The 26158-nt window shown below is 44.8% G+C and overlaps 1 protein-coding gene and 1 pseudogene across 1 annotated transcript in view; both read left to right on the forward strand.

The window, feature by feature from the left end:
- LOC132229638 (ferritin, heavy subunit-like) overlaps window positions 1-25734 on the forward strand; it is a 63995-nt gene extending 38261 nt beyond the window's left edge. Inside the window, exon 4 of the mRNA XM_059686183.1 lies at window positions 25454-25734. Within this exon, the coding sequence (XP_059542166.1) occupies window positions 25454-25594 (141 nt within the window). The 3' untranslated portion in view covers window positions 25595-25734. The remainder of the gene's footprint in view (window positions 1-25453) is intronic.
- Window positions 9207-10519, forward strand: LOC132231855 (nuclear prelamin A recognition factor-like; annotated as a pseudogene).
- Window positions 25735-26158: the final 424 nt, after the last annotated feature.

The raw sequence follows: 26158 nt of genomic DNA on the forward strand, positions 1-26158 counted from the left end.
AGACCAATTGTCTGCTCTCATAAGACTAGAACTTAAAGGCTGTGAGGGCTAAACCAAGAGGAGAGGATGCGGCGCCATCTAAACTGGAATAATGCTTGAGTTTGAGGGTGTTTGGGTATCAGATAGAGGTAGGTATTTTCGTTATGTGCAAAGTCATCCTGCCGTAAGAGGCTGTGAGATGTACCAGAATTATTAGTGAGCCTGCCCGTTTGTCTCAGTGGTTAGAGCATCGAAGGAACGAAGGGGCGCAACTTAGATTTCCAGTCAAGCGCACATACCTCAGTTGCAGGGTTGATCCTGGCCGTGGTTGGGGTTTGTGAGAGAGGCAACCAGTGGATGTATCTCTCTCCCATCGATGTTTCCCGCTCTTGCTCTCTCCCTCCCTTCACCTACATCCTCCCATCCACTCTCTCTCTCTAAAGACCAATGAAAAAAATATCCTCCCGTGAGGACTTTTTAAAAAGAAGTATTATTACTGAGTAGTTCAGGTGGACTGTTTCACTGCATGCAGCAGGCCAGAAACATGCCACTAAGTGTTTGGAGAGGAGCAGGAGTTAGTTGTGTGTGAGACAGGATGTCAGGGAGCCTGTCATTAAAATGGATGAGTAAGCGCAGCTGGTGTGGCTCAGTTGGGTGAGCATCGTCCCATGAACCAGGAGATCATCTTCTGATTCCTGGTCAGGGCACACTAGTATGGGCGTGCAGAAGACAGCCGATCCATCTTTCTCATCATTGATGTTTCTATCTCCCTCTCCCTCCCCCTCTCTGAAAATCAATGAAAACACATTGGACAAAAAAGTGGATGAGTAAGGAAAGCTGCCCCCTACATCAATAAACACCCTTGCTTAATAATTTAACCCACGGAAATGGAAAAACAGTCTAAGGCGTCGACTCCTTGAGCAGTACAGAATGCTCCTCTCGTGCTACGTAGAGCCCTGGCTCCAGCTGCCACTCCAACACTTGACTGGAGTCCGAGCAGAAAGGGTTCACTGGGCCCTGATGCTGGTTGTGCTGGGGGGAATGTTGCCGTCTCTCCCGGGCTGGACCGGATTCTGATTTCCCAAGTACATTTGGCGAATGTAGCGTCATTTGTCCATTATTCAATTCATTTACTTGCTGCTTTCTGTGTTTTTATCCTTCCTCCCTTGGTTATCCGGGATGACAATTTAGCGACGGAACAACTCAAGAGTGCCTTTTGGAGCAGAAAGAAGCATGGCGAGGTCAAAGACAAGCCTCCAGTGGTCAGCTCTGCTTGGTCTAACGTCATGAAATGCTGCATTTAATGCACCCACCCTCTCCTCTCTAACTAGCCTCTCCCTTTTTTCTGACCACGAAGATTTATAATCCTTTCCCTTTATCCCTGTCTTGATCATATACCCTTTCTTTCTTTCTTTTTTTTTTTTTAGAGTGAGTCCATTTTTGTTTTAATGTATATATAATTACAATATATTAGCAAAGCATATGGAAGAATAAGCACAAAACTAATAAATAGTTTACAACAATTAGCCTCTCAGACTGGGAATGAAGAAAAGGTAGGTAGAAGAAACTCTCACTGCCTGCTTTCTGAAAAAAATTTAAGTGGTGGGACTATGCGTCATTTTTACTTTCTTATTTGTAATAAAAACAACAACAATGAAAGCATTGCATCTCAAGGAAATAAATGAGAAAAGAAAAATCATCTTCACTTTCTAAACCCAATGGTAGAATTTGAAACAAATTCTAATAAAAGAAAAATGTAGAAACTATATAGCACATAGAACTCTAATATCAAGAGACTAACCTAATTAGCCAAAGAAAAATGTGACACACTCTTAGACCAAACCTTGGGAATGCTTCAAGTTCCTGGGATCTTGCCAAAGACAACTAACTGTCTTTCCAGGGGGGATTCTGCCCTCTAGTGTACAAAGAGAAGTTAAAATACATGAAGCTGTTAATAAATTAGTGAAATTAAGTGATTTCATTAGTGAAATGAAGTATTTCTACTTCATTCCTAGAACATCACAATTTTCTCCTTCAATGGAAGCTCCCATATCCTTGTTTCTAAATCAATTTCCTATAATCAGACTCAGTAAACTTTGTGACCGTCATAACTTTGGCTACGGATTCTTCCTATTCTTCTTTACATCTCCAAGATCCTCACTTTACTGACTCATAATTCACACCAAGAGAAATTTGGCACAACTAATGATATAGAAATATAGCAAAATAAAGTTTTTAAAGTTTATAACAGATATAGGCACTTGGCTCTTACTAGTAAACTCACATTTCTGAAACTTGGTGGCACTATAGCTCAAGAATAAAGGTAAAGGAAAAAGGCTGCACTATATAATAAAGTCTTTCTCCTCAGAGGATTTTCTAAGAACACCAGAATTAGTTTACCTCTCAGCAACTTTGAAAACCACTAGGGACACTTCCTAGATTCATAGTATTTGATGTAGGTATTTAATCCAAATTGACAGAAATTACCCGAATCTGGTGACCGCAAATGAAAAAAAGGTCTTGCTTTGAAAGCTTTTCATTGTTTGGGATCTCACTGAGATGCTCACATTGGCAGGCTCTTCACTGTTTGATCCAAGTGTCAAATACTGCGGGCCCCCCAACAACAAAAAGGATTATCACTAGTCTCTACATAATTATACTTCTTCCAGTTACCCACTTGGCCTGGAACAATCTCTTCAAATCAAGAATGTGAATGAGAATAAGATCACCTTTAATATATTCAAAACATGCCAACTATTCACAGAGAAATCTTTAAAAAAATATTTAACTTTCAAATTCATTTACTCTATACTTGTAATACCTATAGATGTTTATTTAAAAAGCAAGTTAAGAATAAATGAAACAAACAAAGCAGAGTTTAGCATCCATTGAAGAACAAAAAGGTAAAAATCTGATAAAGGGTTTTCTTACCCTGACACAAAGCACATCATTCTGGAGCTGATAAGCTGTACCACCCAGTACGCCCTGAGGCAGCCCTGCGTCCCAGGGCCTTTCTCTGGGCAGAGCCAGGCCACCCCATTCCCCCCTTGCCCCCCCACCTCCCACACAGCTGCCCGCTGGTGCCTGTCCCTAAATAGGGCGGTCAGCCTAGCCTCAGCCCAGCTGCTTGGGACCCGCAGGCCACAGGCCGGCAAACAGGAGTCACCTGAAGGCGTGTTCTGAGGACTCGAGGGGCAGAAACAGCCAGCCACACCCTCTGCCCCAGTTCCTTCACCGCCTGGGTCCCCAGTGCCAACCACTGGACAGGAGGCGCTTCTCACTGGCTCCCCCAAAGGAGGAGAGGCTGGCTCCCCTGCAGCCTCCGCCACGGCCCACCATGGCCACGGGCAGTGGCGGCCGCAGCAGCTCCAGCCCCAGCACCGCGCAGTGACTGCAGCCCCGGCTGCCAGGACGAGGCCTCAGCCCCGGACGTTCAGGGCAGGTGGCCACCGTGGCCCCTGTCCCAGCGGGTGTAAGCTTCTCAGAGCCCGATGGGTCCAGGGCAGGACCACAGAGAGGGGCTCCCTGCCAAGAGCCCACGCAAGTCACCCGACGTGGCTCCCACGCCAAAGGGCCCCTGAGGACATCAGTCATGGGAACAACTTAGAGAGCAGGCGGGCGTCGCCACAGCTGCGTGGGACCAGCAGGTGGAGCTCAGAGGATGGAGCGTGGCCGTGGGTGACTCGTCTCTTGGACCCGCAGCCCCTGAGCCTTCAAACTCCTGACGCCCCTTCTGACCACCAGGGCCTCCTCTCCCATTGGCCTGAGGGGCCGGGAGCGACTTTGGAACGAGGAAGGGTCCCCCCCGCTGCTCCCATGTTTCTGTTAGTGACAAGGCTGTGCCGGACCCCAGGGTCACACTCCCACGATGGCTGCACGCGTCTGACCCTCCAGAAACCTGTATCTTTGGAACAAATCCACGTTGGCCTAGGGATGCTCACAGTGCAGTGACAAACACTCTCCCTGAGGCAGACGCTGTGCCCCTTAGAACACGTGTCAGCAACCTGACCTCCATGAAAGCGTCCATGTGTGTGCGGGTGTGGGTGAGCAGGTACATGCAGGCACGCTCTGAGGGCTGGGCCCTGTGGTCCGGAAACTTGACTCCATCTCCAGAAGCCTGGGGCTCCCAGGAGAAGCCCAGACCGGCCAGACGACCAAGACCTCGTGGCCCTGGGTGGACCTGGGAGTCGGGCTCACTGTTACCCCAGAGCGTTGCCGAGCCAGGCCTGGGCCCCACACTCCTGAGCCCGGGGGCCCACGGCCTTCCAGGCAGGTGGCCTCAGGCTGTGCCTCTCTCCAGCTGGCTCCTGGGGCCTCGGATCTGCCCCCGGGTTCACTTTTCTACTATCATGGGCTCTGCCCCGCCTGGCGCAGAGAAGCCCTGCCCGCCCCCTCCCAGCAGAGGCCACAGTGTGCAGAAGGGAGCGTGTGCGAGAGGTGGCTGTTCTATCCGGCCCGCAGAGCCGAAAGAGCGGAGTGTTCTCTTGCTCTCCCCTCCGCTCCTTCACCAGCAGCAGTGTTAACATGGCAACGTCGGGAAACACAGCCACAGCTCCTTCTTCTGAGTGGGCGGATTTATATCCACCCATTCAGTAGAAGGAACAACCTCTCAGTCTTCCAGAGGCTCCTTGTAATGCCCGCGGACGCGTCTCCCGACATCACCCTGGAAATGCGTAGACACGTTATCCTGGTGATGTAGGGAGACATGCCCCTGGAGAGCACAGTATCAGAGCCTTTCTGAGGTAAGATTAAGAGCTCTACTCAAACACAATTTTTTTCCTGTTCCCACATTCTGTACATCACAATGACTTGTTAATAAAACAACAAAGACTTTCAGCTGTAAAAATGCGTGCTACAGGGCATTTGTGTTAACATGCACCACTGCACATTAGCATCAACGCAAACAAGATGGTAACCTGTGTACCCTGCATTAACCCTAGCTGCGCTGCATTGCAGTACTGCACCACACTGCAACGGCAGCACGGCTAGTGTGAACGAACCCTAATTCAGTGGGTTGAACAAAAAGGTTGTATAGAAATGTGATGAACTAAAGATTTTATTACAAAATCACTTAATTTCAGGGTTTCAGAAGTAATTGGACAAATGAAAAACTGAAGATCAAATGTTCATATCTAATACTTGGATGAAACCCTTTCCTGGTAATGACAGCCTGAAGTCTTGTACTTATGGACATCACCAGATGCTGGGTTTTTCTCCTTTGTAATGCTCTGCCAGGCTGTCACAGTAGGGGTATATTTATAAATATCCTGCCATTTCCAGCTTTTAATAAGAAAAACTGTTGCAATGGGCATTTAAAAGTGGCACTTGGTTGTTTTTATAGAGTCCAGTGGATGCAATCTGACATTGATAATGGGCTCTTTCACACTATGTGCACTGCGGCTGTTTTTTGCCAGTAACGGAAGTGCTAGTGGTAACTACTGGTTACCCATGTTTTGCACTGCCCGAGCACCTCCCATACAAGTGTGTCTGGAAGACACAGCAATGTGCAGCTATGTGTGTTACCATAAACAAAGGGCCTGTGTGAAAGATACACAGGTTTCCTATGGAGGAAAGGGGTTGTTCTCTATGGTCAGGGTGTGCCTCTGTCCCATGTTTGAACTTTTTCAGATGATTTTGTTATATATATATTTTTTAGAAGACCAAAAATGTTATAGTAGAGCAAATTTAATCACTTGTTTTTATACTTTACTGTCTTATTTTAGTAAAGAATTTAATAAGAGAACGGTACTGTTAGTTTTAGCCCAATATTAAACATGAGTGGAACAAAGAAAAGGAAAGTGGACAGTGAATGCCGAGTGTTTAAGAGGGAGTGGACAACAAAATATTTTTTCACCTAAGTCTGATCAATGCCGGTATGTCTGATATGCCAGGAAACACTTGCAGTCTTCAAAGAGTACAATCTCAGCCGTCACTTTGCCATAAAGCATGGCAACTATTCTAGCAAGCGGTCACCTCAAGAACGGGAGGCTACTGCATAGAGGTTGATGGCTAAATTACAGGCTCAGCAAAATGTCTTTCACAGACAAACTGCAATTCAAGAGACAACTACCAAAGCAAGTTTTATGCTATCATTCAAATTAGCAAAAGCTAGCAAACCTCTCTCTGAAGGCGAGTTTTTGAAAGAATGTATGATAGAGAGAGACAGCAGGTCTCTTGTGTCCAGAGAGCAAAGGCAAGTTTGAAAAACTCAGCTTATCGCGCAGGACAGTGACTCGTCGAGTGGAACTGATTGATGAAGACTTGGCCAGCAAGTTAAATAGTAAGGCAGAGTTCTTTAAGTTTTATTCACTAGCATTGGATGAAAGTAATGACGTAAAGGACACTGCTCAGCTCTTAATTTTTATCCGAGGGATTAGTGACAATTTTGAAATTACGGAGGAGTTTTTAGCCATGGAGCCACTGAAAGGAAAAACACGGGGAGAGGACTTGTATGACCGGGTGTCTACTGTCATCGAGAAAATGAAGCTACCATGGAGTAAACTTGCTAATGTCATGACAGATGGATCTCCAAATTTAACTGGAAAAAATGTTGGACTGCTAAAAAGAATTCAGGATAAAGTGAAAGAAGAGAACCCTAACCAAGATGTTATTTTTCTTCACTGTATTATTCACCAGGAATCATTGTGCAAGTCTATATTACAACTTAATCATGTTGTTAATCCAGTCGTAAAGCTTGTTAATTTCATTCGAACAAAGGGACTTCAGCACCGTCAGTTTATTAAGTTTCTGGAGGAAACTGATGCGGATCAGCACGACTTACTTTACCCCTCTCGTGTCAGCTGGTTGAGTTTGGGCAAAGTTTTCCAATGAGTGTGGGAGCTCAAAGAAGAGATTGGTGCATTTTTGAAATTAAAGGGGAAGTCTGACGAATTTACTGAGCTGAGTGACAAGAATTGGCATTTACTGTAGATATATTTTCACATTTGAATGAGCTAAATGTGAAGCTACAGGGAAAAGATCAGTATGTACATGACATGTACACTAATGTGAAAGCCTTTAAATCAAAGCTGATTTTCTTTTTCAGACAAATTTCAGACAGTCTTCACTCATTTTGCCACACTAGCCACACAGAAGGAGACCATCTAAAACATGAAGAAATACAGCAAATCACTGGATGACCTGCATGCAGAATTCTGTCATCGGCTTTCTGATGTTGAAAAAATTCACCAGTCACTTCAACTGGTGGCCTGTCCTTTGTCACAAAACCCTGAAACAGCACCAGAAGAGGTGCAACTGGAACTCATCGATCTTCAGTCTGACTTTGTCCTAAAGGAGAAATTCAGGTCTCTTGAACTAAGAGACTTTTATGCTTCACTTAATGAAGCCACTTTTTCAAACATCCGGAGGATGGCACAGAAGATACTGGTGCTGTTTGGGTCAACCTATGTTTGTGAGCAGACATTTAGCGTCATGAACATCAACAAAGCCCCTCACAGATCCAGCTTAACTGACGAACACCTCACATCTATCCTGAGAATAGCCACAACAAAACTAACTCCAGACTTTGATGCATTAGCTAAAAAAGGAGACCAACAACACTGTTCCCACTGAAGTTGATGTTTTAAAGACCAAAAACCTTTCAACCCAGTCTACATTGCTATCTACATCTACGTCCCGGGCATAATTTGGAAGCTGCACTAAAGAAAATGTTTAATTTACTGTTTACACATTTTGTTCTTTTCTATTTGTTTTAGTTTTAAATTATTTTATTATATTTAAGTTTAATTTGAAAGGCTTTTGTACCTTTCCTTTGTTAGGCAATTTTATTTTGCCTTTGCCATCTTCAATATAAGGTATGTTATTGTGCTATGATTCCTCCATTTTTTGAAGTTTCAAATTATAATAATTAGTGTTTACATTCTTCTTGTTAAAATGTTTGAAATGAATAAAACTATTGAAATAAAAAAAGACCGTACCCTTTTATGTAATGATGTTTACTTTGAATTTATATTAGTTCACACAAACACTCCATCCATGCTTTTGTTCCAGCCCTCCAGTCCAGTTTAAGAACCCATTGTGGCCCTCGAGTCAAAAAGTTTGCCCACCCCTGCTCTAGTACATTTCATAAATTTAGTGCAATGTAAAGGTGAAAATTGTCATTCAGTCAGAATATACTAGTAAGAATATCTTAGAATTTTTTTTTGTTCTATTACTATTTATTAGGATTACTAAAACATAAAAAATGCAAATAATGTCTAAATTTTTCTATGGACCACCAAAAGTTTTTATGAGCCATCAGTGGTCTGTGGATCACCGGTCGGCAACGAGTGATTTAGAAGTCTTTTGTTGCTGTTGGTAGTGGCAGTGGTACTGGTGGTGAGATGATGATAATGATGATGATGATGGTGGCGGTGGTGGTAATGAGTGTGTTTAAAGCCAATGTAAAAAAGTTTATGCGGTGGTCTGCTCTCATTTTAAGAAAAATCATCTATACTAAATAAAAGGGTAATATGCTAATTAGACCAGACATCTTCTGGGCGACCTTCCGGACAAAGGCACGGTGGCAGAGCTGAGGCAGAGGCAGTTAGGGGTGATCAGGCCAGTAGGGGAGAGCAGTTAGGGGGATCAGGCTGGCAGGGGAGAGCAGTCAGGGAAATCAGGCAGGCAGGCAGAGAGGTTAGGGGCAATCAGGCAGGCAGGCAGAGGCATTAAGGGGCGATTAGGTAGTCAGGGGATCAGTTAGGGGCATCGGGCAGGTAGGCAGAGTAGTTAGGGGTGATAAGGCAGGCAGGCAGGTGAGCAGTTAGGAGCCAGCGTCCCGGATTGCAAGAGGGATGTCAGACTGCTGGGTTAGGCCTGATGCCTGCAGAATCGGCAGTTGAACATCCCCTGAGGGGTCCCAGATTGGAGAGGGTGCAGGCCAGGCTGAGAGACACCCACCCTTCCCATGCATGAATTTCGTGCACTGGGCCTCTAATCTATATATATAAAAAGCCAGCGACCGTAATGACCAGAACGACCACCAGCCAGGAGGCAGTCACTCACTCCCTTAGCAGTCCTGCAGGTTCAATCTCCTGAGAATGGGCCAGGCACCCATGGACCAGTGCTGCTGGCAGGATCCCTACAGTGCCACCAACCTCCTGGAACTCAGCCTCGGGCACCTTGGCCGCTTCCCCTCCCTAAAAGCTCCACAAGGAGCTGTGACTGCTCTCCCCTGCTTCCTCCAGGTCATGCACACTGGCCCCCCGCTGCCCGCACCTCTCCACATGAAGTATGATCACTGCGCACACGGAAGGAATATAATAAAAAAACAAAAACTGATGACCAAGGGAATGCCGCAGTTAACATCCGGAGTCCGGCTCAGGAGAACGGAGAGAAGGGAGAATTCCACAAGTTGGCCGATGCCAAGATATTTCTGAGTGACTGCCTGGCATGTGACAGTTGTGTGACCACAGAGGAAGAAGTCCAAGTTTCTCAGTGGAACGCCAAGGACTTCTTCCATGTTCTGAACCTTAATAAGAAATGTGACACCTCACAGCACAAGGTGCTGGCAGTGTGTCCTCAATCTCTGCCTTATTTTGCTGCTGAATTCAGCCTCAGTGTCACTGATGCACCCAGAAGGCTCTGTGGCTTCCTCAAAAGCCTTGGGGCATATTATCTTTGACATGATGATAGCTGTGGACTTCAGCATCCTGGAGAGTCAGAAAGAATTTGTGTGTGGGTACCACCAGCACCGTGAGAAAGAGCCTTGGCTACCCATGTTGACCTCCACCTGCCCCACTGGGTCCATGTGCGGAGCGCGTGCTGGGTCATCCCATCACGCCCCACCTCTGGATGGCCAAGTCTCCCCAGCAGATCATGGGCTCTCTGGTGCAGGATTACTTCGCCAGGTGGCAGAACCTGACCCCAGACAAGATTTTCCACGTCATTGTGGCCCCGTGTTATGACAAGAAACTGGAGGCCCTTCGAGAAGATGTTCCCACAACTGTACACAGTTCCCGGGGTGCTGACCTCCGGGGAAACTGTCCAGATAATGGAGCAAAGCGACCTCTCCTCAAATGATGCCGCCGTGGACACTCTGTTTGGAGACATGAAGGAGGAGGAGGTGAGGCTCCAAAGAGGGTGCCAGCCCCAACGGGTACCTGGCACACATCTTCAGGCACCCAGCCAAGGAGCTGTTCAACGGGGACGTGGGGGCGCTCACCTACCGCAACCTGAGGAACACAGACTTCCAGGAGGTCACCCTTGAAAGGGATGGACAGGTCCTGCTACACTTTTCGGCTGCTTGTGGCTTTCAGCACATCCAGAACATGGTCCCGAAGCTGAAGCGGGCCAGCCACTTCGTGGAGGGCCTGGCCTGCGCCCGGGATGCCTAAGGGGCGGGGGCCGGGCCCATGCAGAGGACAGGCGTGCGGACAGGGACCGGGCGCTGCTGTGGCAGGCGGAAGACATCTGAGCCTTCCACCTCCGGGGGAAGGTGTGGCCCCAGAGACCAGCGCCCATGTGCAGGAGCTTTACCAGGAGTGGCTGAGGGCGGGGGTGACTCCCCCAGGCCCAGGCGGCCCTGCACACTGCCTAGCAGGGCCAGGGCAGCCTGCCAGCAGCAGACGCCCGGTAAAGGTCCAGCAGACGCCCGGCCAGCAGGCCGCCTGAGGAGGGGTGTCAGACACGTGAAGGAAAGGCTTAGCGTCCCTGTCATCCCTTTGGTTTTCAGAATTCCCTGCCCCCCATCTGCCGACCCCCTCCCTCTGAGGGGTGCTGTCTTCATCACATGGGTGCAACTGTAATATTGTATCTCTAGAGGATTGCCCCAATGTACCTATCCTTTTATCCACTGATGAAAAAATCTCAAAGAACAAGAATGGAGACAGACTACTGTCCTTTAGGCTTAAAAAAACCCTTGAAGTGTCTTGCGAAGAGCTGAGACTTGGTTCCGTCCGTGCACCTCAGAGAGATTGGATGAGGAAATGGCCAGGTTTGGCCCTGACTTTACCCATTTATGTTACTCTTGAAGGTGTCTTTGCCACAATGTGAATAAACTGCCACCTTTTTCAATAGGGGCTCATATGAAAGTCTGCATTCCCAACTTTTCTTGAAATGGATCTATGTTCTGCAGCTGTGGCCACCATCCTCAGACCAGATCCTGTCACTGGGAATCGAGTGGCACTGAGTGGAGCTCCCCCGCCGCTCCCCACCCCAGTCTCCCTGTGCCCTTTTACATTCAGGGATTGAGCTGAACTCACTTTGGGGGAGGCCTGGCAAGGATGACAGGTGTCACAGATGAAAGGATGGAGAATGGAGAGGCAGACACCCTGCTCAGTCCCTCCCTGGGTGGGGTCAGGCAGATGTAGGTCGGCCAGCCCGCCCCACAAGAGGGTGAGATAGTCACCTCTCGCGCAGTGGGCCCGACGACTCCTCTCAGCTCCAAGAAGCCCTCTGAGTTCCACAACAGCGTGCTCTGCCCTCACGTGCTGCTCGCCCTAAACAAGAAGGAAGTGAGCAGTTGGCTCACAGACAACTACACAGAAAGATACGCAGCCACCACAGAGCCCAGTACCCTGTGCACGTTCAGGCTGTCCGTGAAGTCAGGCCTGTGGCTGGCCTGGTGTTGGTTTTTAGAGCACTTGGATTTTGTTACCATGTGGGTGACATTCTTCTTGAACCCCTCAGCCGGTTAGATTTCCCTCATTCATGTGTTATTGTACCTGTGCACCCATCTGGGTTGATAACTTGGACATTGTGTGAAATTACCTATTTTCTGCTTTCAATCTATTTACAGTGGTGTTTCATCCTCTGTGGTAACATAGATCCATTTCTGATTATGGAATAAACAGCTGAAGTGTCAAAAAAAAAAAAAACACCTAAAAGTGGCTGCTAGGTGGCTCCTGACAATGAGTGGGAACATCTGTGGAACGGATCCGGATCCCAGGCCAGCAGGGTGAACCACTGACCACCTGGAGGGCCAATAGTGTCCTGGCTCCCCCCAAACCCCTTCAGGACCCCACCCATGTACAGATTCGTGCACCGGGCCTCTAGTTACAGTATAATTGCATATAATTAAGACACTAAAGTCTTATGAAATTATACTTGCCCTTTTGTTGGAAAACAGACAGGTTTTTTTATGGGTGAGGGGAATATTAAAAAGTTTTATTTCTATTTTTTCATTGTAACACGCATTTAAATTAAGGATCACAAATTAATATTTGTCCATTGAAGTAATGAAAGTGGCTATTATGGTGAACATAGATAGAAGACTTGGCACTTCTGATTATGTCTCCAGAGAAACTATACAGTCTAAAATACTGATGTATTCTTTTTCCTTCTGCATTTGAACTCCTATAAAGCATATTTATGTATATGTCCATTTTCATATCAAATCACAATACCTACTATTATCATTTCCTAGTGGTTTTTGAAAGTAGATGATTTCTAATTTCCCTAGGATACATTAAGTTGATATGCAGCGATCTTTTATGCAGGTACAAAACTATTCATTATGAAAGCTATAATCTTACACTCTTACTAGAGTTGTACATAATGAAGTTTCAGCCTGTAGGGAACAATTTAGGAGAAAAAAACAGGCTTACCTAGAGGACAAAAGTACAAATTTTAAAGAACATCTATTGTTCACAGGATTATTTGCCATTCATCAAATTTTATATTTTGTTTACAATATTTTCATTTTTTCAATATAAGAGAGTCCATAAATATAACCAAATGCATGAGTTTTTAAATTTGTTTGTCCTCTTGAAACTGAGAGCTTTAACAATGCCATTCTGAAATGAAGAGAGTTTTCTCTGGTGTGAAAACTAAATTAGGAGAGAGCCAGGGTCATTTTTAATTTGCAAAAAGGTGTCCACATCTCATACCCCAGACCAATGATATATTAGGTAAAATGGAAAAGGAAGAATTAAGGTGAAGATGGCTAATAATCCACGTAAGGGTAATAATCCGCTGACTCTACAATAGATAGATTATCCTGAATTATCAGGATGGACACCAAGTAATTACACGGGCACTTAAATGTGAAGGATGGAAGAAAAATGAAAAATGTCAAAGTGACGTGATGTGAGATAGATTAAACAGAACTTTCTTTTCTCTGAAATCTCTTTGTTGATTCTTTTTCCATTTAGCATACAACTAGTGGCCCTGTGCATGAAATTCATGCATGGGGGAGGGGGTGTCCCTCAGCCTGGCCTGCACCCTCTCCAATCTGGGACCCCTCGGGGTATGTCCGCCAGCATGCTCACCCCAAACTGCCCCCCTGCCAGCCTGATCGCCCCCAACTGCCCTCCCCTCCTGGCCTGATCGCCCCTAACCGCCTCTGCCTCAGCCACACCACCATGGCTTTGTCCAGAAGGACATTGGGAAGGTCTCCCAGTCTAATTAGCATATTACCCTTTTATTATTATAGATATGCTTAGTTTGCTTGTACAAATACTGATGATTCATTTTTATATGCACAACACTATACTAGCTTATGAATAAGATATGAAGGAATGCAGAAAGGAAAGAAGTGCTTGCTAAAAAGTAAGCCCAGGTTATAAAAAATGTGTATGTCATTGTACCCGATGTAGGTATGACTGTGGATGGTATTTGATATATATGAATTATTTGGTGTCTAAACTCATACCAAGTTTGTATTATTAAAATGTTATGACATAGAGTTAAGAATAGATGGGGAGACACAGCTGATTCTCACAGCCAGTTGGCCTAGAGGTCAAATCCCCCTAGTATCAACTATAACAATCAAGGCTTAACTACAACAAGACTGCACACAAAAAACACTAAGGGGTGCACCAAGAAAGCATAAAAAATGCGGAGACAAAGAAACAGGACAAAATTGTCCATGGAGGATATAGAGCTCAGAACCACAATTTTAAGGGCTCTCAAGAACTGTCTAGAAGCAGCTGATAAACTTAATGAGATCTACAAGAAATCTAATGAGACCCTCGATGTTATGATAAAGAACCAACTAGAAACTAAGCATACACCAACTGAAATAAAGAATATTATACAGACTCCCAACAGCAGACCAGAGGAGCGCAAGAATCAAGTCAAAGATTTGAAGTGCGAAGAAGCAAAAAATACCCAACTGGAAAAGCAAAATGAAAAAAGAATCCAAAAATACGAAGATAGTGTAAGGAGCCTCTGGGACAGCTTCAAGCGTACCAACATCAGAATTATAGGGGTGCCAGAAGATGAGAGAGAGCAAGATATTGAAAACCTATTTGAAGAAATAATGACAGAAAACTTCTCCTACCTGGTGAAAGAAATAGACTTACAACTCCAGGAAGTGCAGAGAACCTCAAACAAAAGGAATCCAAAGAGGACCACACCAAGACACATCATCATTAAAATGCCAAGAGCAAAAGACAAAGAGAGAATCTTAAAAGCAGCAAGAGAAAGAAACTCAGTTACCTACAAGGGAATACCCATACGACTGTCAGCGGATTTCTCAACAGAAACTTTGCAGGCCAGAAGGGAGTGGCAAGAAATATTCAAAGTGATGAATGCCAAGAATCTACAACCAAGATTACTTTATCCAGCAAAGCTATCATTCAGAATTGAAGGTCAGATAAAGAGCTTCACAGATAAGGAAAAGCTAAAGGAGTTCATCACCACCAAACCAGGATTATATGAAACTAGGGGCCCGGTGCACGAAATTCGTGCACTGGGTGTGTGTGGGGAGGGGAGTGTCCCTCAGCCCAGCCTGCCCCCTCTCACATACTGGGAGCCCTCAGGCGTAGACCCCCATCACCCTCCGATCGCCTGATCGGCCCCTTGCCCAGGCCTGATGCCTCCACCAGAGGTGTCAGGCTTGGACAGGGGACCCCCATCTCCCCCCAATCACTGGCTCTGGCCCCCGCCCAGGCCTGAGGCCTCTGGCCCAGGAATCATGCCTGGGCAGGGGACCCCCATCTCCCTCTGATCGCTTGCTCCACCCCCCGCCCAAGCCTGACGCCTCTGACCCAGGCTTCAGGCCTGGGCAAGGGGACTATCATATCACCCGAATCCCCGGCTCTGCCCCCTACCCAGGCCTGATGCCTCGGCCAGAGGAGTTGACCCTCATCGCCCTCCAATCACCAATCACCGGATCGGCCCCTTGACCAGGCCTGAGGCCTCCGGGAGAGGTGTCAGGCCTGGGCAGGGGACCCCCAGCTCCCCGCGGTTGCAGGCTCCGCCCCTGCCCAGGCCTAATGCCTCTGGCTGAGGCGTCCGGCTCGGGCAGCGGGGACCCGCAGCTGCAGCGGCCCCGCGATCGTGGGCTTCGCTTTAGGCCCAGGCAAGGGACCCCTAGCTCTCGGGACTGCCAGCTTCGACCATGCCCAGCTCCCATCACTGGCTCCACCCCTACTTCCTGCTATCACTGGCCAGGGCAGAAAAGGCGCCTGATTCTCTGATCATGGCTGGGGGGCAGGGCAAAGGAGGCCCCAGGGCCGCCTTTGCCCTGCCCCCCAGCTCTTAGCTCCCCCCTGGGTTTCCGATCACTGTCAGTGGCAGGGGGCTTCTTCCTGCTTTCCCTTTCGCCTCCCTGCATTGTGCCTACATATGCAAATTAACCGCCATCTTGTTGGCAGTTAACTGCCAATCTTAGTTGGCAGTTAATTTGCATATAGCCCTGATTAGCCAATGAAAAGGGTATCATCGTACGCCAATTACCATTTTTCTCTTTTATTAGATAGGATGCTGAAAGGTATCCTTTAAGAAGAGGAAGAAGAAGAAAAAGGTAAAGATACAAATTATGAACAACAAATATGCATCTATCAACAAGTGAATCTAAGAATCAAGTGAATGAATAATCTGATGAACAGAATGAACTGTTGATTATAATAGAATCAGGGACATAGAAAGGGAATGGACTGACTATTCTTGGGGGGGAAAGGGGTGTGGGAGATGCAGAAAGAGACTGGACAAAAATCGTGCACCTATGGATGAGGACAGTGGGTGGGGAGTAAGGGTGGAGGGTGGGGTGGGAACTGGAAGGAGGGGAGTTATGGGGGGGGGGGGGGAAAGAGGAACAAATGTAATAATCTGAACAATAAAGATTTAATTATTAAAAAAAAAGAATAGATGGGTAAAATTAAAATGATGATGACAATGTTAATTTTATTATGTTAACAAATAATGATGATGGGAGGTCTATTTTTTTCTAAAATATGAAATGTTTCCCCTTTTTTCCCCTCTAAGACGGTCACTTTCTACTTATGTTACTATTAACAAATGCCTTTTGTTCCAAGTTGGGATCGGACTCTCAGTTCACACATTCCTACTTCTCCTCCACTCCTGGATCTCAGGCCTAAGGCCATCTACCTGACCTGACCCTCTCTCTGGGCCCTGGTCCACAGAAGGTGCTCCTCACCATATTGTTCTTGTGTCTCCAGACCTCTGTGAGTCACTGAACTTTCAGAATGTCTTCAAATGTTAGGTACTTTTCTACATGAACAAGGTGATGAGGGGCCTCTCCATCTGCAACACCTGCCTCCTGAGCATGCGCCAGGCCATCATCCTCAGGTCCAGCACCTCCTGGTTGGCCAGGCTTAAACAGAAATCCGCCAGTTCCATCTTCCATTCCTTCTTCTTCTGTGAGTTCTCAGCTTGTCTTTTGTAGAACCTTATCTCCTACACCAGTGATGGCAAACCTTTTGAGCTCGGCGTGTCAGCATTTTGAAAAACCCTAACTTAACTCTGGTGCTGTGTCACATATAGAAATTTTTTTATCTTTGCAACCATAGTAAGACAAAGATTTATATTTTTTATATTTATTTTATATATTTAAATGCGATTTAACAAAGAAAAATCAACCAAAAAAATGAGTTCGCGTGTCACCTCTGACATGCGTGTCATAGGTTTGCCATCACTGCCCTACACTGTGGTTTCTAATGTGCCAAGACCAATCTGCCGAATACCATAAATACTTCTCCCTTCCCCTTACAAGCTATCATCCAGAGCCTGTTTTCCATACTGCCACTACTTAGAGATGCCTCCTTTTCAGGAATTATGCCGCTCTCAAGCGCAGGTATCAGAGGCAGTCCCAGCACCTTCACACCACCAGCCCCTTCCTACAGAGCTCCGCAGAGAAAAGGGCCTCCCAGAGTCTAACAGGACCTTCCTGTTACAGGTGAGTTTCTTTATGGTCATGTGCTGGGTGGACTTTATCATCTCATCTTCTTCCTAATATGGGCATATGATTCAGTTGTCTTGCATGTCTAGAGTTTTGTGGTCATTTTTTATTGCCACTGTCAATTTTTTGGTTCAGATCAGATCTCATAAAAGTACAATAAATATGATGCAAAATATTCAACAGAAGCATCATATATTAACAAATTATTAATGAAAATACTTTTCTGAAATAGAGGTTCTTTTGTCATCGGTCAACTATTCATAGAGCAAAGGATTTGATATTTGATTTAATTAAAATGTGTGGATTTATAATTTTATTATATCTAAATACTTTTGAAACCAATGATGCCAAGGACTTGGCATATTCTTTAGACAACATACACCATGATTGAGTAGTCTTATGCTTTTATGTCTTTCCTACCTTTCATTTTGATTCTCAGAACTTCATGTAAGAAAAAGTTGTTGATGTTTTAGGCATACTTTTAAGAAGCTTATCCTATACTAATAAAAGAGAAAAATGGTAATTGGCATACAACCGATACCTTTTTCATTGGCTAATCAGCGAGATATGCAAATTAACTGTCAGCCAAGATGGCGGCTGGCAGCCAGGCAGCTGAGAATAGGAGGCTTGGTTGCCCCAGCGATGGAGAAAGTCAAGGATCCCCGCAGCTGCAGGGCTCTGAGCTCCTGAAGCAACAACTCCAAAAGATACAATGTTTCAATTATAGAAGCTAAAAGATGGCGGTTAATTTGCATACTCAGGCTCCAAGCAGAGCGAAGCCAAACAGCCCTGAAGCAGCAGGGCAGAGAGGCCTCAGGGCCTGGGATCAGCAGAGTCGAGAGGCCTCCCGGCCCCGGTGATCAGTGGATCCGAGAGGCCTCCCGGTCCCAGTGATCAGCGGATCCGAGAGGCCTCCCAGCCCAGGTGATCAGCGGAGTCGAGAGGCCTCCCGGCCCCGGTGATCAGCGGAGCCGAGAGGCCCGGCCCCGGTGATCAGCGGAGCGAGAGGCCTCCCGGCCCCAGTGATCAGCGGATCCGAGAGGCCTCCGGGCCAGGGATCAGGGGAGCCGAGAGGCGTCCTGGCCCTGGGATCAGCGGAGCAGGGAGGCTTCCCAGCACCGGGATCAGTGTGACAGGGTGCGGAGCTCCAACCCTCTGATCGGCCCTGCTCTGTGCATGACAGGAGTGGCGCTGCAACCTCCCTATGGACCCTGCCTTGAGTGTGCCAGGGGGTGGTGCCCCAACCCCCCAATCAGCCCTACCCTGAGCATGACTGAGGGTGGCATGGCAACCTCCCAATCCGCCCTGCTCTGTGCATGACAGGAGGCGGGGCCCCAACTCCCCTATGGGCCCTGCTCTGAGCCCGACCAGGGGTTACACCTAGGATTAGGCCTGCCCTCTGCCACCCGGGAGCAGGCCTAAACCAGCAGGTCCTTATCTCCTGATGGGTCCCAGACTGTGAGAGGGCACAGGCCAGGCTGAGGGACCTCCTCTCCCAACCCCGAGTGCACAAATTTTTGTGCACCGGGCCTCTAGTATTGGTAATAAAATGTTTCAATGTGATTTTTTTAAATTACCTTGGGTACACGTATTGAAAACCAAGTGATCATATATGTATAGATTTATTCCTAAACTCTAAGCTGGTGTACTGTATATTTATCTTTATGTCAACTCCAAACTGTCTTGATTAAATTTAGAGTGGGTCTTGAAATCAGGTTGTTTTTCTTTTAAAATTTGTCATTTGCATTTCCAGATATATTTATTTATTCACTAATTATTCATTCATTCATTCATTCATTCATTCATTTATTCCTGCATTCATTCATCTTTTTTATTCCCTTTACCTATTTCTCCCTTCATTCACCTGCTTCCTGCTTTTGCCTACTTCAAGTTTGTTCTCTGTATCAATGAGCTTGTTTTTGTTGTTGTTTTGTTTTTTAAGCTTCCACATATAAGAATGAGCATACAATATTTGTTTAACTTTGTTGAACTTATTTCACTTAGCACATGCCCTTGAGGTCCACCCATGTTTTCCCAAATGGCAAAACTTTATTCGTTTTTACGGCTGAATAATATCCCACTGTATATGTATGTATCTACATATACACAATTGCTTTATCCATTCATCCACTGATGGATACTTAGGTTATTTCCAAAAATGGCTATTATAAATAACCCCCAACACACATGAAAGTTTATGCTTCCTGATAATTTATTTTACATTTTCAGTCTCATCATATACTTGCCTTCCATATTTTTGTTTGCCCTTTAAATGTTTGACCATTTACTCATTCCTTCATAGTGATTGGATATCTATTGATGACCTGCTACTTCCTCTTCTATGCTAGATGATAGCAACTCCACAGCACAACACAAGTGCCTTCAAGGAGCTCATGACCTAAGAGAGAAGGCACAGATAAGCAAGCAGTTACAAAGGTGTGGAAAGAATTTCTATAACCATGGAGCACAAAGGAGGGGATACCAAACCCAGACTTAAAAGTCAGAAAACATGTTGCCTCCATCAGGGTGCTTCCATGGAGATTTGTAATACATTTAAATGAAATTTTAAGAAATGATATAATTTTTTATAAAGCTGTCTTTGTATTTCCAGCACATTCCAGGGGGGAGGGGGGAAGTTTATAAATCAGTCAGAGAATGTCCCATAATTCAAAAGTCAATTCATCAGGTTACAAAAGTTAATATTGAATCAAATTAAATTTAAAATATATATTGGAACTTCGGTGCTACCCATGGGCTGTCACTTTCTACATTATGTATTTCTATAATTTTGGAATCCTATATAATAAAAGCCTAATATGCTAAGTGTCCAGTCATCTGGTCGGCCATTCAACCAATCAAAGTGTAATATGCTAATGATATGCTAAGGCCACTTAACCACTCGCTATGACATGAACTGACCACCAGGGGGCAGACAGCCAACTGGTCAACCAGTTGCTATGATGTGCTCTGACCAGTAGGTTAGCTTGCTGCTGGGGTCAGGCCCATCAGGATTGAGCGAGATGGGTGGGACTCACCCTTGAGCCCTCCCCCTCCCACGGTCCCTCCCCAGCTGGCCAACCTCCTGCGTCCCTCCCCAGCCCTGATTGTGCACCAGTGAGGTTTCTTGGACTGGCCTGCACCCTCTCAAAATCCAGACTGAGGGACCACCGCCCCTGCCCCCCCCCCCCCCCCCCACACACACACACGAGTGCACAAATTCCATGCACTGGCCTCTAGTAATTTATAATGATCAAGCATTACATTTGCAATAATTAAAAAATAGCATGTTCATAAATACATGTGGAGATTACATTATGCTAACTCACTAGAAAGGTAACTGTTAGGCTTCTTTATCAAAATGAAAATATATTATAATTTTAAAAGTTCAAAAGTATAGAAAATAGGAAAAAATCACCTGTAAAAATATCATACTAACACAACCATTACGGATGTGTTTCTTTCTTCTCCTTTTTTTCTGTATATTGTGAGGTTGTTTTTAAATGATTAGATAGCAATATTCCTCAATAATATTTAACCCTAAAGAAGAAGAATGTTTTCTTCATATGTATCCAGTTCTGTGTTTTGGCCCTAATAGAAAGGTAGAACCATGGAATGTTTACCTGAAAAGATAATATCTTTTCTTAAGACCTTAAGTTGATCTATCCAGAAATATCCAAACATTCATATCTTCCAGTAAGTAAAATCTTTATCTTCTAGATTGACTCTCCCATAGATGGGGGTCACATTAAAAGTAAGTAAAAATCCAGATTTCATTGGTACTTGTCCCTACCTGCTCACATAGGACCCTAATCTCCTGAAAGGTTTCCACAAATTCTATTGGGAGTTCAGGAGAGGTTTTACACATACTATGAACAAAACCATGCTCTGGTTTCTCTTCAGATCGCATAAATCTTTCACCTTTTACTATGAACAAAACCAGTTAACTATGAGTCAGCTACCATTATCTTTCCCATCCCCCTGCTGTAACCTTCATAGGCTAGATATTGCCGAGCCCCATGACATTGCTGCCTCCCCCGGGTGCTGCCATGGGGGTCCTGGGAGCTCCGGCATGCCAAGCACTGCAGCGGGCTGTGGAGAAGCAGCAGGGATGGTCCCCTTCTCTCCTATGAGGCGGTCCTCAGTAGTGCCATGTGTGTTCCACATCTTACCACATTTTTATTGAAATAGCTTTTTAGGACTATACATAAACCCTTACTACTCAAAATGTGGTCCCTGGACCAGCAACATTTGGCAGAATTGTTAGAAATGTGGACTCTCAGGCCCCATGAATCAGAATCTGCAGCTTACCAAGAGCACCAGTGATTTATATACAAATTTCAGTTTGGGAAGCATCTGCTTAAAGTGCCTTCCGGGACTAAGGCATGAATTCAATTAGAGACAAGGGCAGGGTTGGGTCAGGAAACAAAACTGACAAATAGTAGGACTTTTTGTAATGACCACTTCCCTTTGATGATGTATTTATCCTTGTGACTGGACCAAAGTTAGAATGCCTGCTCCTTCTCTAAGGATAGCTGTCCCTCAGGAAACTCCCAGGCTCCTCACCGCCCTCTACAGATAGACTTGGTGACCTGCCACTTCAGCTACATATCCTTTGCCACTCCAGAACCTCCATCATATCCTGTCTTAAGATCAATTATGTATGTTGTGGCCTTATGGAGTGGGGGGTTATGTCCCTTATTGGCAAATAATATATTTTAGTGAGTCTTCTTAGATTCCCCATAGGACCTAGCATGAAGTGCCATAAATTGTTTTTAAAGAAAAGACTATATTAAAGGTAATGTGTCTTCTCTGTTACTACTTTTCTATTCAAGAAGTAGATCAGCCTTCTCAAATCATAGAGAAAACATATGAGACAGTGCTCTACACTGGCTGGGATATTTAAGAGAATTAACTTTCCCCCCACACCTTTTTTTAAAAGGTGAGAATGGTTTTTTCATGCAGAAACAATGTCCTCATTCACAGATGACTAGCTGTTGATCTCACCTGAATAGAATTTAATCTAGTTTTCAGCTGTATGAAAGTGGCTATCTGCCTACTAGTATTTAAGAAGTCCACAGTGAGTAGCACTGTGTATGCCTGGTTTTCTCTAAAGTGTGATGGCATTCAAGCACCCTGTCTCTAAAGAGTATGAGGTTGCTATTAATTATGTGGCATCTTATGAGCTGCACATCAGTGATGCTTATTTATGGGTTCTTGAGCCACTAGGAGGAAGGTTTCAGCTCGGATATATCCTATGTCTCTTTAGTAATGGTGGTTATGGCCATATTTGTGTTGTGATGATAGATGAAACAGCAACCTAGTGCCTAGGATTTTGCTGCTTTGTGGCTAATGATTTAGAACTGTGACTGCAAACTATGGGCTATGATGGGAGAATCACGGTTCTTTCCAGTGTGTTAACCAAACCATATGGGCATCAGACACTGGTGGTAGACTGAATAAGTAATTTTTCTCCCATATTCAATTTTAGAGGTAATGTAGATGTGTTAGGATTGGTGAAATAGGTTGATGTTTAAATATAATTTAATTTATACTGGACTTTTGCTGAGTTTACATACAATTACTGGATATAAGTGCTAGCATGTGGGGTTCACAGATCTGATCATTAAAGAGGCCTTAATCGCCAAAGGTTAGGCCAAAGCATATTAAAATCTGGGTGGTTTTTCGTTGAGGTAGTTTGGGTTTGAAAGATAGTTGGGGTCTTCTGGAAGTCAAAGGACAAACCAAGGACCCTAGACTGAACAAAGAGGGCTTTTTTGGGGACAACCACAGTGATAACAAAGTGAGTGTGTGTAAGATTTCCAACTTTAAAAATTAGCTTGTCTCACCTCCAGTTTTTCCTCATTCTCACCTCTGTCCCAGGCCTGTTGTTATATTGATGACCAAGCTGAGGTGAAAAGGGAACATGGAAAGCAATTCCTAAAATATCTAATAGGATTTGGGAATACCATCTGCCTACCAGTGATTAAGGTGACTATGTAATTTGTCATAATGATTTTAATGGTGCCTCTGCTGGGTATAGAGAACTAAATTATTTGTTGCCAAATAAATTATTGGTTTTTACCCATATTACACATGAGATTATAGTAACCAACTTGGAGGGCAAGCATCCGTCTTCTTTGTAGCTTCTTTATATCATTCTGAGTAAATTGAAGCCACCAAATGGTTGCTTAGGTTTTGTCAAGGAGCCACAGCTAGTGTGGTCTCTGGACCAGAGCATCAGCATCACCTGGGAAATCATCAGAAATGCAAATTCATGGACAACCTGAATCAGATCCTCTAGGGGTGGGGCCCAAGGAGCTCTAGTTTAACGAGCTCCCCAGGTGACTCTAATGCTCAGGCAGATTGAGAAGCACAACTTGAATGGCCACTTCCTAGAACAGTTAGCATCCTCTACCACAGTAGTTCTCAACCTTGGCTGCACATTAGAATCACCTGGGAATCTTTAAAATCCTGATTTCTGGGCCTCATCCTTCGAAAATTTTGTTTCTTTGTTATGGGGTGAGGCTAAAGAAACAGATCTCACCCGAATAGAAAAGACTATATTAAAGCTAAAGTGCCTTCCTTTGCAAGGCTCCGGTCATGCAACACATGCTTGTTTCCCCCCAAGGAGGTATATGAACCTGCTTCTGGGAGTAGATTGGAGGTGGGAGGAGTAGGTGCCCTGGTAGGAAGGAATGCAACTCAACACAAGATGGAGAGGGCTTCCCAGGAGAAGTGTGCTCTGGATAATTAAACAAAATGACTTTTGCTGTTGGCTTTTAAATCTAGAAAAGTCCTTAAATGTTAATAGGTACCAGAATCACCTGGAGGGGTTACTCAAACAACCTGCTAGCTAGGCCCTACCCCACAGAGTTTCTGATTCAATGACTTTCATGTGGTGCCTGAGAATTTGCATTTCTACCAAGTTTTCAGGTTATGCTGCTGCCTGCTGGCCAGGGGCCACCCTTTGAGAACCACTGTCCCTGATGGTCCCTGCAAAAGTGAATGCTAATGGTGACTTATTATCCTGCAGTCTTCCTGGTTAATGGTGAACACTCCACCTTGTGGTGGTAACTTCTTTCTCACTAACCCCATAGCATCTCAGGAAATCAAAGTGAGGAAAATTCCCTTGTACAAAAGTTATCAACCCTAGATGCATATTGGACTGGCTTAGGAACTCTGAAGAGATAGAAACACCTGAGTGCCGGAAGCCGGTCCATCCTTGCTGCTTGACACAGTCGCTGCAGGAAAGAAACATCTGCACAGCATGTTTCAAGGGACCTGGCGTATATAGCATACTGTTCTTAATATGTTTGCTCCCCTTAGCGCTGTGTGTTTTAACCAAGGTCACCTCTCTGAGAAAGGTTGTTTCCCCAGGTCGGAATTTTTCCCTGAAGTCAGGGAGGGGATGAAACTCCTTAACTAAGTGCCAGGCGGGTAGTTAATCACTACAAACAATCATGCTTAAGCTACATAATCTTTACTCCCTGGAATGGAGATAAGAAACGCCCTAACCTTTGTAATAGAAATTGACAGGATTAAAATCAACTGGGATAAATACGGATGTAACAAGACAATAAACAGCAGAACCTCTCTGGAGATCAAGACCAGAACTTGGCTGGAGATCCTGGCTAGGCTGCTGATCAACTGAACGCTGTCTCCGTGTCATTCCTTCTTCGCCGACTCTGTCTACGCCTTTGGGAACCCCTGGACCTGCTGGGGTTGGACCCCGGCACCTGAGCCTTATACCAGACCACTTACATCTAAATCTTTGGGAATTGGATCTGGGCATCTACCTGAAATCTCCATGTCATTCAAAAAAAAACAAAGTAGGAAACCATTGCAGTAGTAGCTTGTTTAAGTTAATCTGTAGTTTTGATGAGATATCCTAACACTCAGTACTCATTGAAAGTGGGTATTTGTACTCACCTGGAGGTCTTGAATGTCTCAGATGAGTGCTCTTTGAACTTCTATGTGCATATGAACTCCCTCTCCTTTCTTAAAATGCAGGTTCTGATTTAGTAGGTCTGGAGTGGGACTTGAGATTCTCTTTTTCTGACAAGCTCCCAGGGCTGCAGATCAAGGGGTTACAATTTGGGAAGCAAGATTTTTGATTGTCTCCTTTTGCAGACAAGGTTCTAAAGCAGTGGTTCTCAACCTTCTGGCCCTTTAAATACAGTTCCTCATGTTGTGACCAAACCATAAAATTATCTTCGTTGCTGCTTCATAACTGTAATGTTGCTACTGTTATGAATCGTAATGTAAATATCTGATATGCAGGATGGTCTTAGGTGACCCCTGTGAAAGGGTCGTTCGACGCCAAAGGGGTCGCAACCCACAGGTTGAGAACCGCTGTTCTAAAGGGTTTTCCCCTGTTTATTTCTGCAGCTCTTGAACTTCATGAAAAGGTTCCTGGATAAACAGAGGAAGGACATAAACCACCTGCAACACCATATTGTATATTATAACATATTAGAAAAGGAGGCCCAGAAGCAGGAAGAATTATTGAAAAAGGCTGCTGAAAAATAGCCTGTTGGATAAATGGACCCAACATCTGAGGGCACCAAAGCAAGTCTTCCCATTGCAGGCATTCCCCAAATCAGCAATTTAAAGATCTTAATCTTCATTTGACAGAAGACTGCATTCCTTCATTGTGTGTACAATTAAATCTGTTTTTGCATTATAATTATGTGTAAAGAGATTGCTATTGAAGCACAAAAAAGGTTTAATTCAGTCAGTGTTAAGTTTGGAGAAAGCTTCCTAAGGAGAGTTGGTGCATTAGGTTAAAAAAAAAAAAAAAAGCCTCTCCTTCTCCCATGATCCCAACAACACTCAGATGCAGGGTCAAGATTTGGGAATTTCAAATAGACTAAGTAGATATAGTAATGAAGTAGTGAAACCTTAGGTCTCACTAATGTTTTCCTCCCCTTCAACTTGTATACTACTTATTTTTTCAATCTTTAACTTTTTTATTGATTGAGGTATTACATATGTGTTCTCATATACTACATATTTTAAAGTTGACAAAAATAGTAGGATTTTCTTTGAATCAATGTAAAGCTAACCTTGAAAACAAGAGTTCTTGGTCTAGAA

Source organism: Myotis daubentonii, chromosome 3, assembly GCF_963259705.1.
Source record: "Myotis daubentonii chromosome 3, mMyoDau2.1, whole genome shotgun sequence".
NCBI lineage: Eukaryota > Metazoa > Chordata > Mammalia > Chiroptera > Vespertilionidae > Myotis > Myotis daubentonii.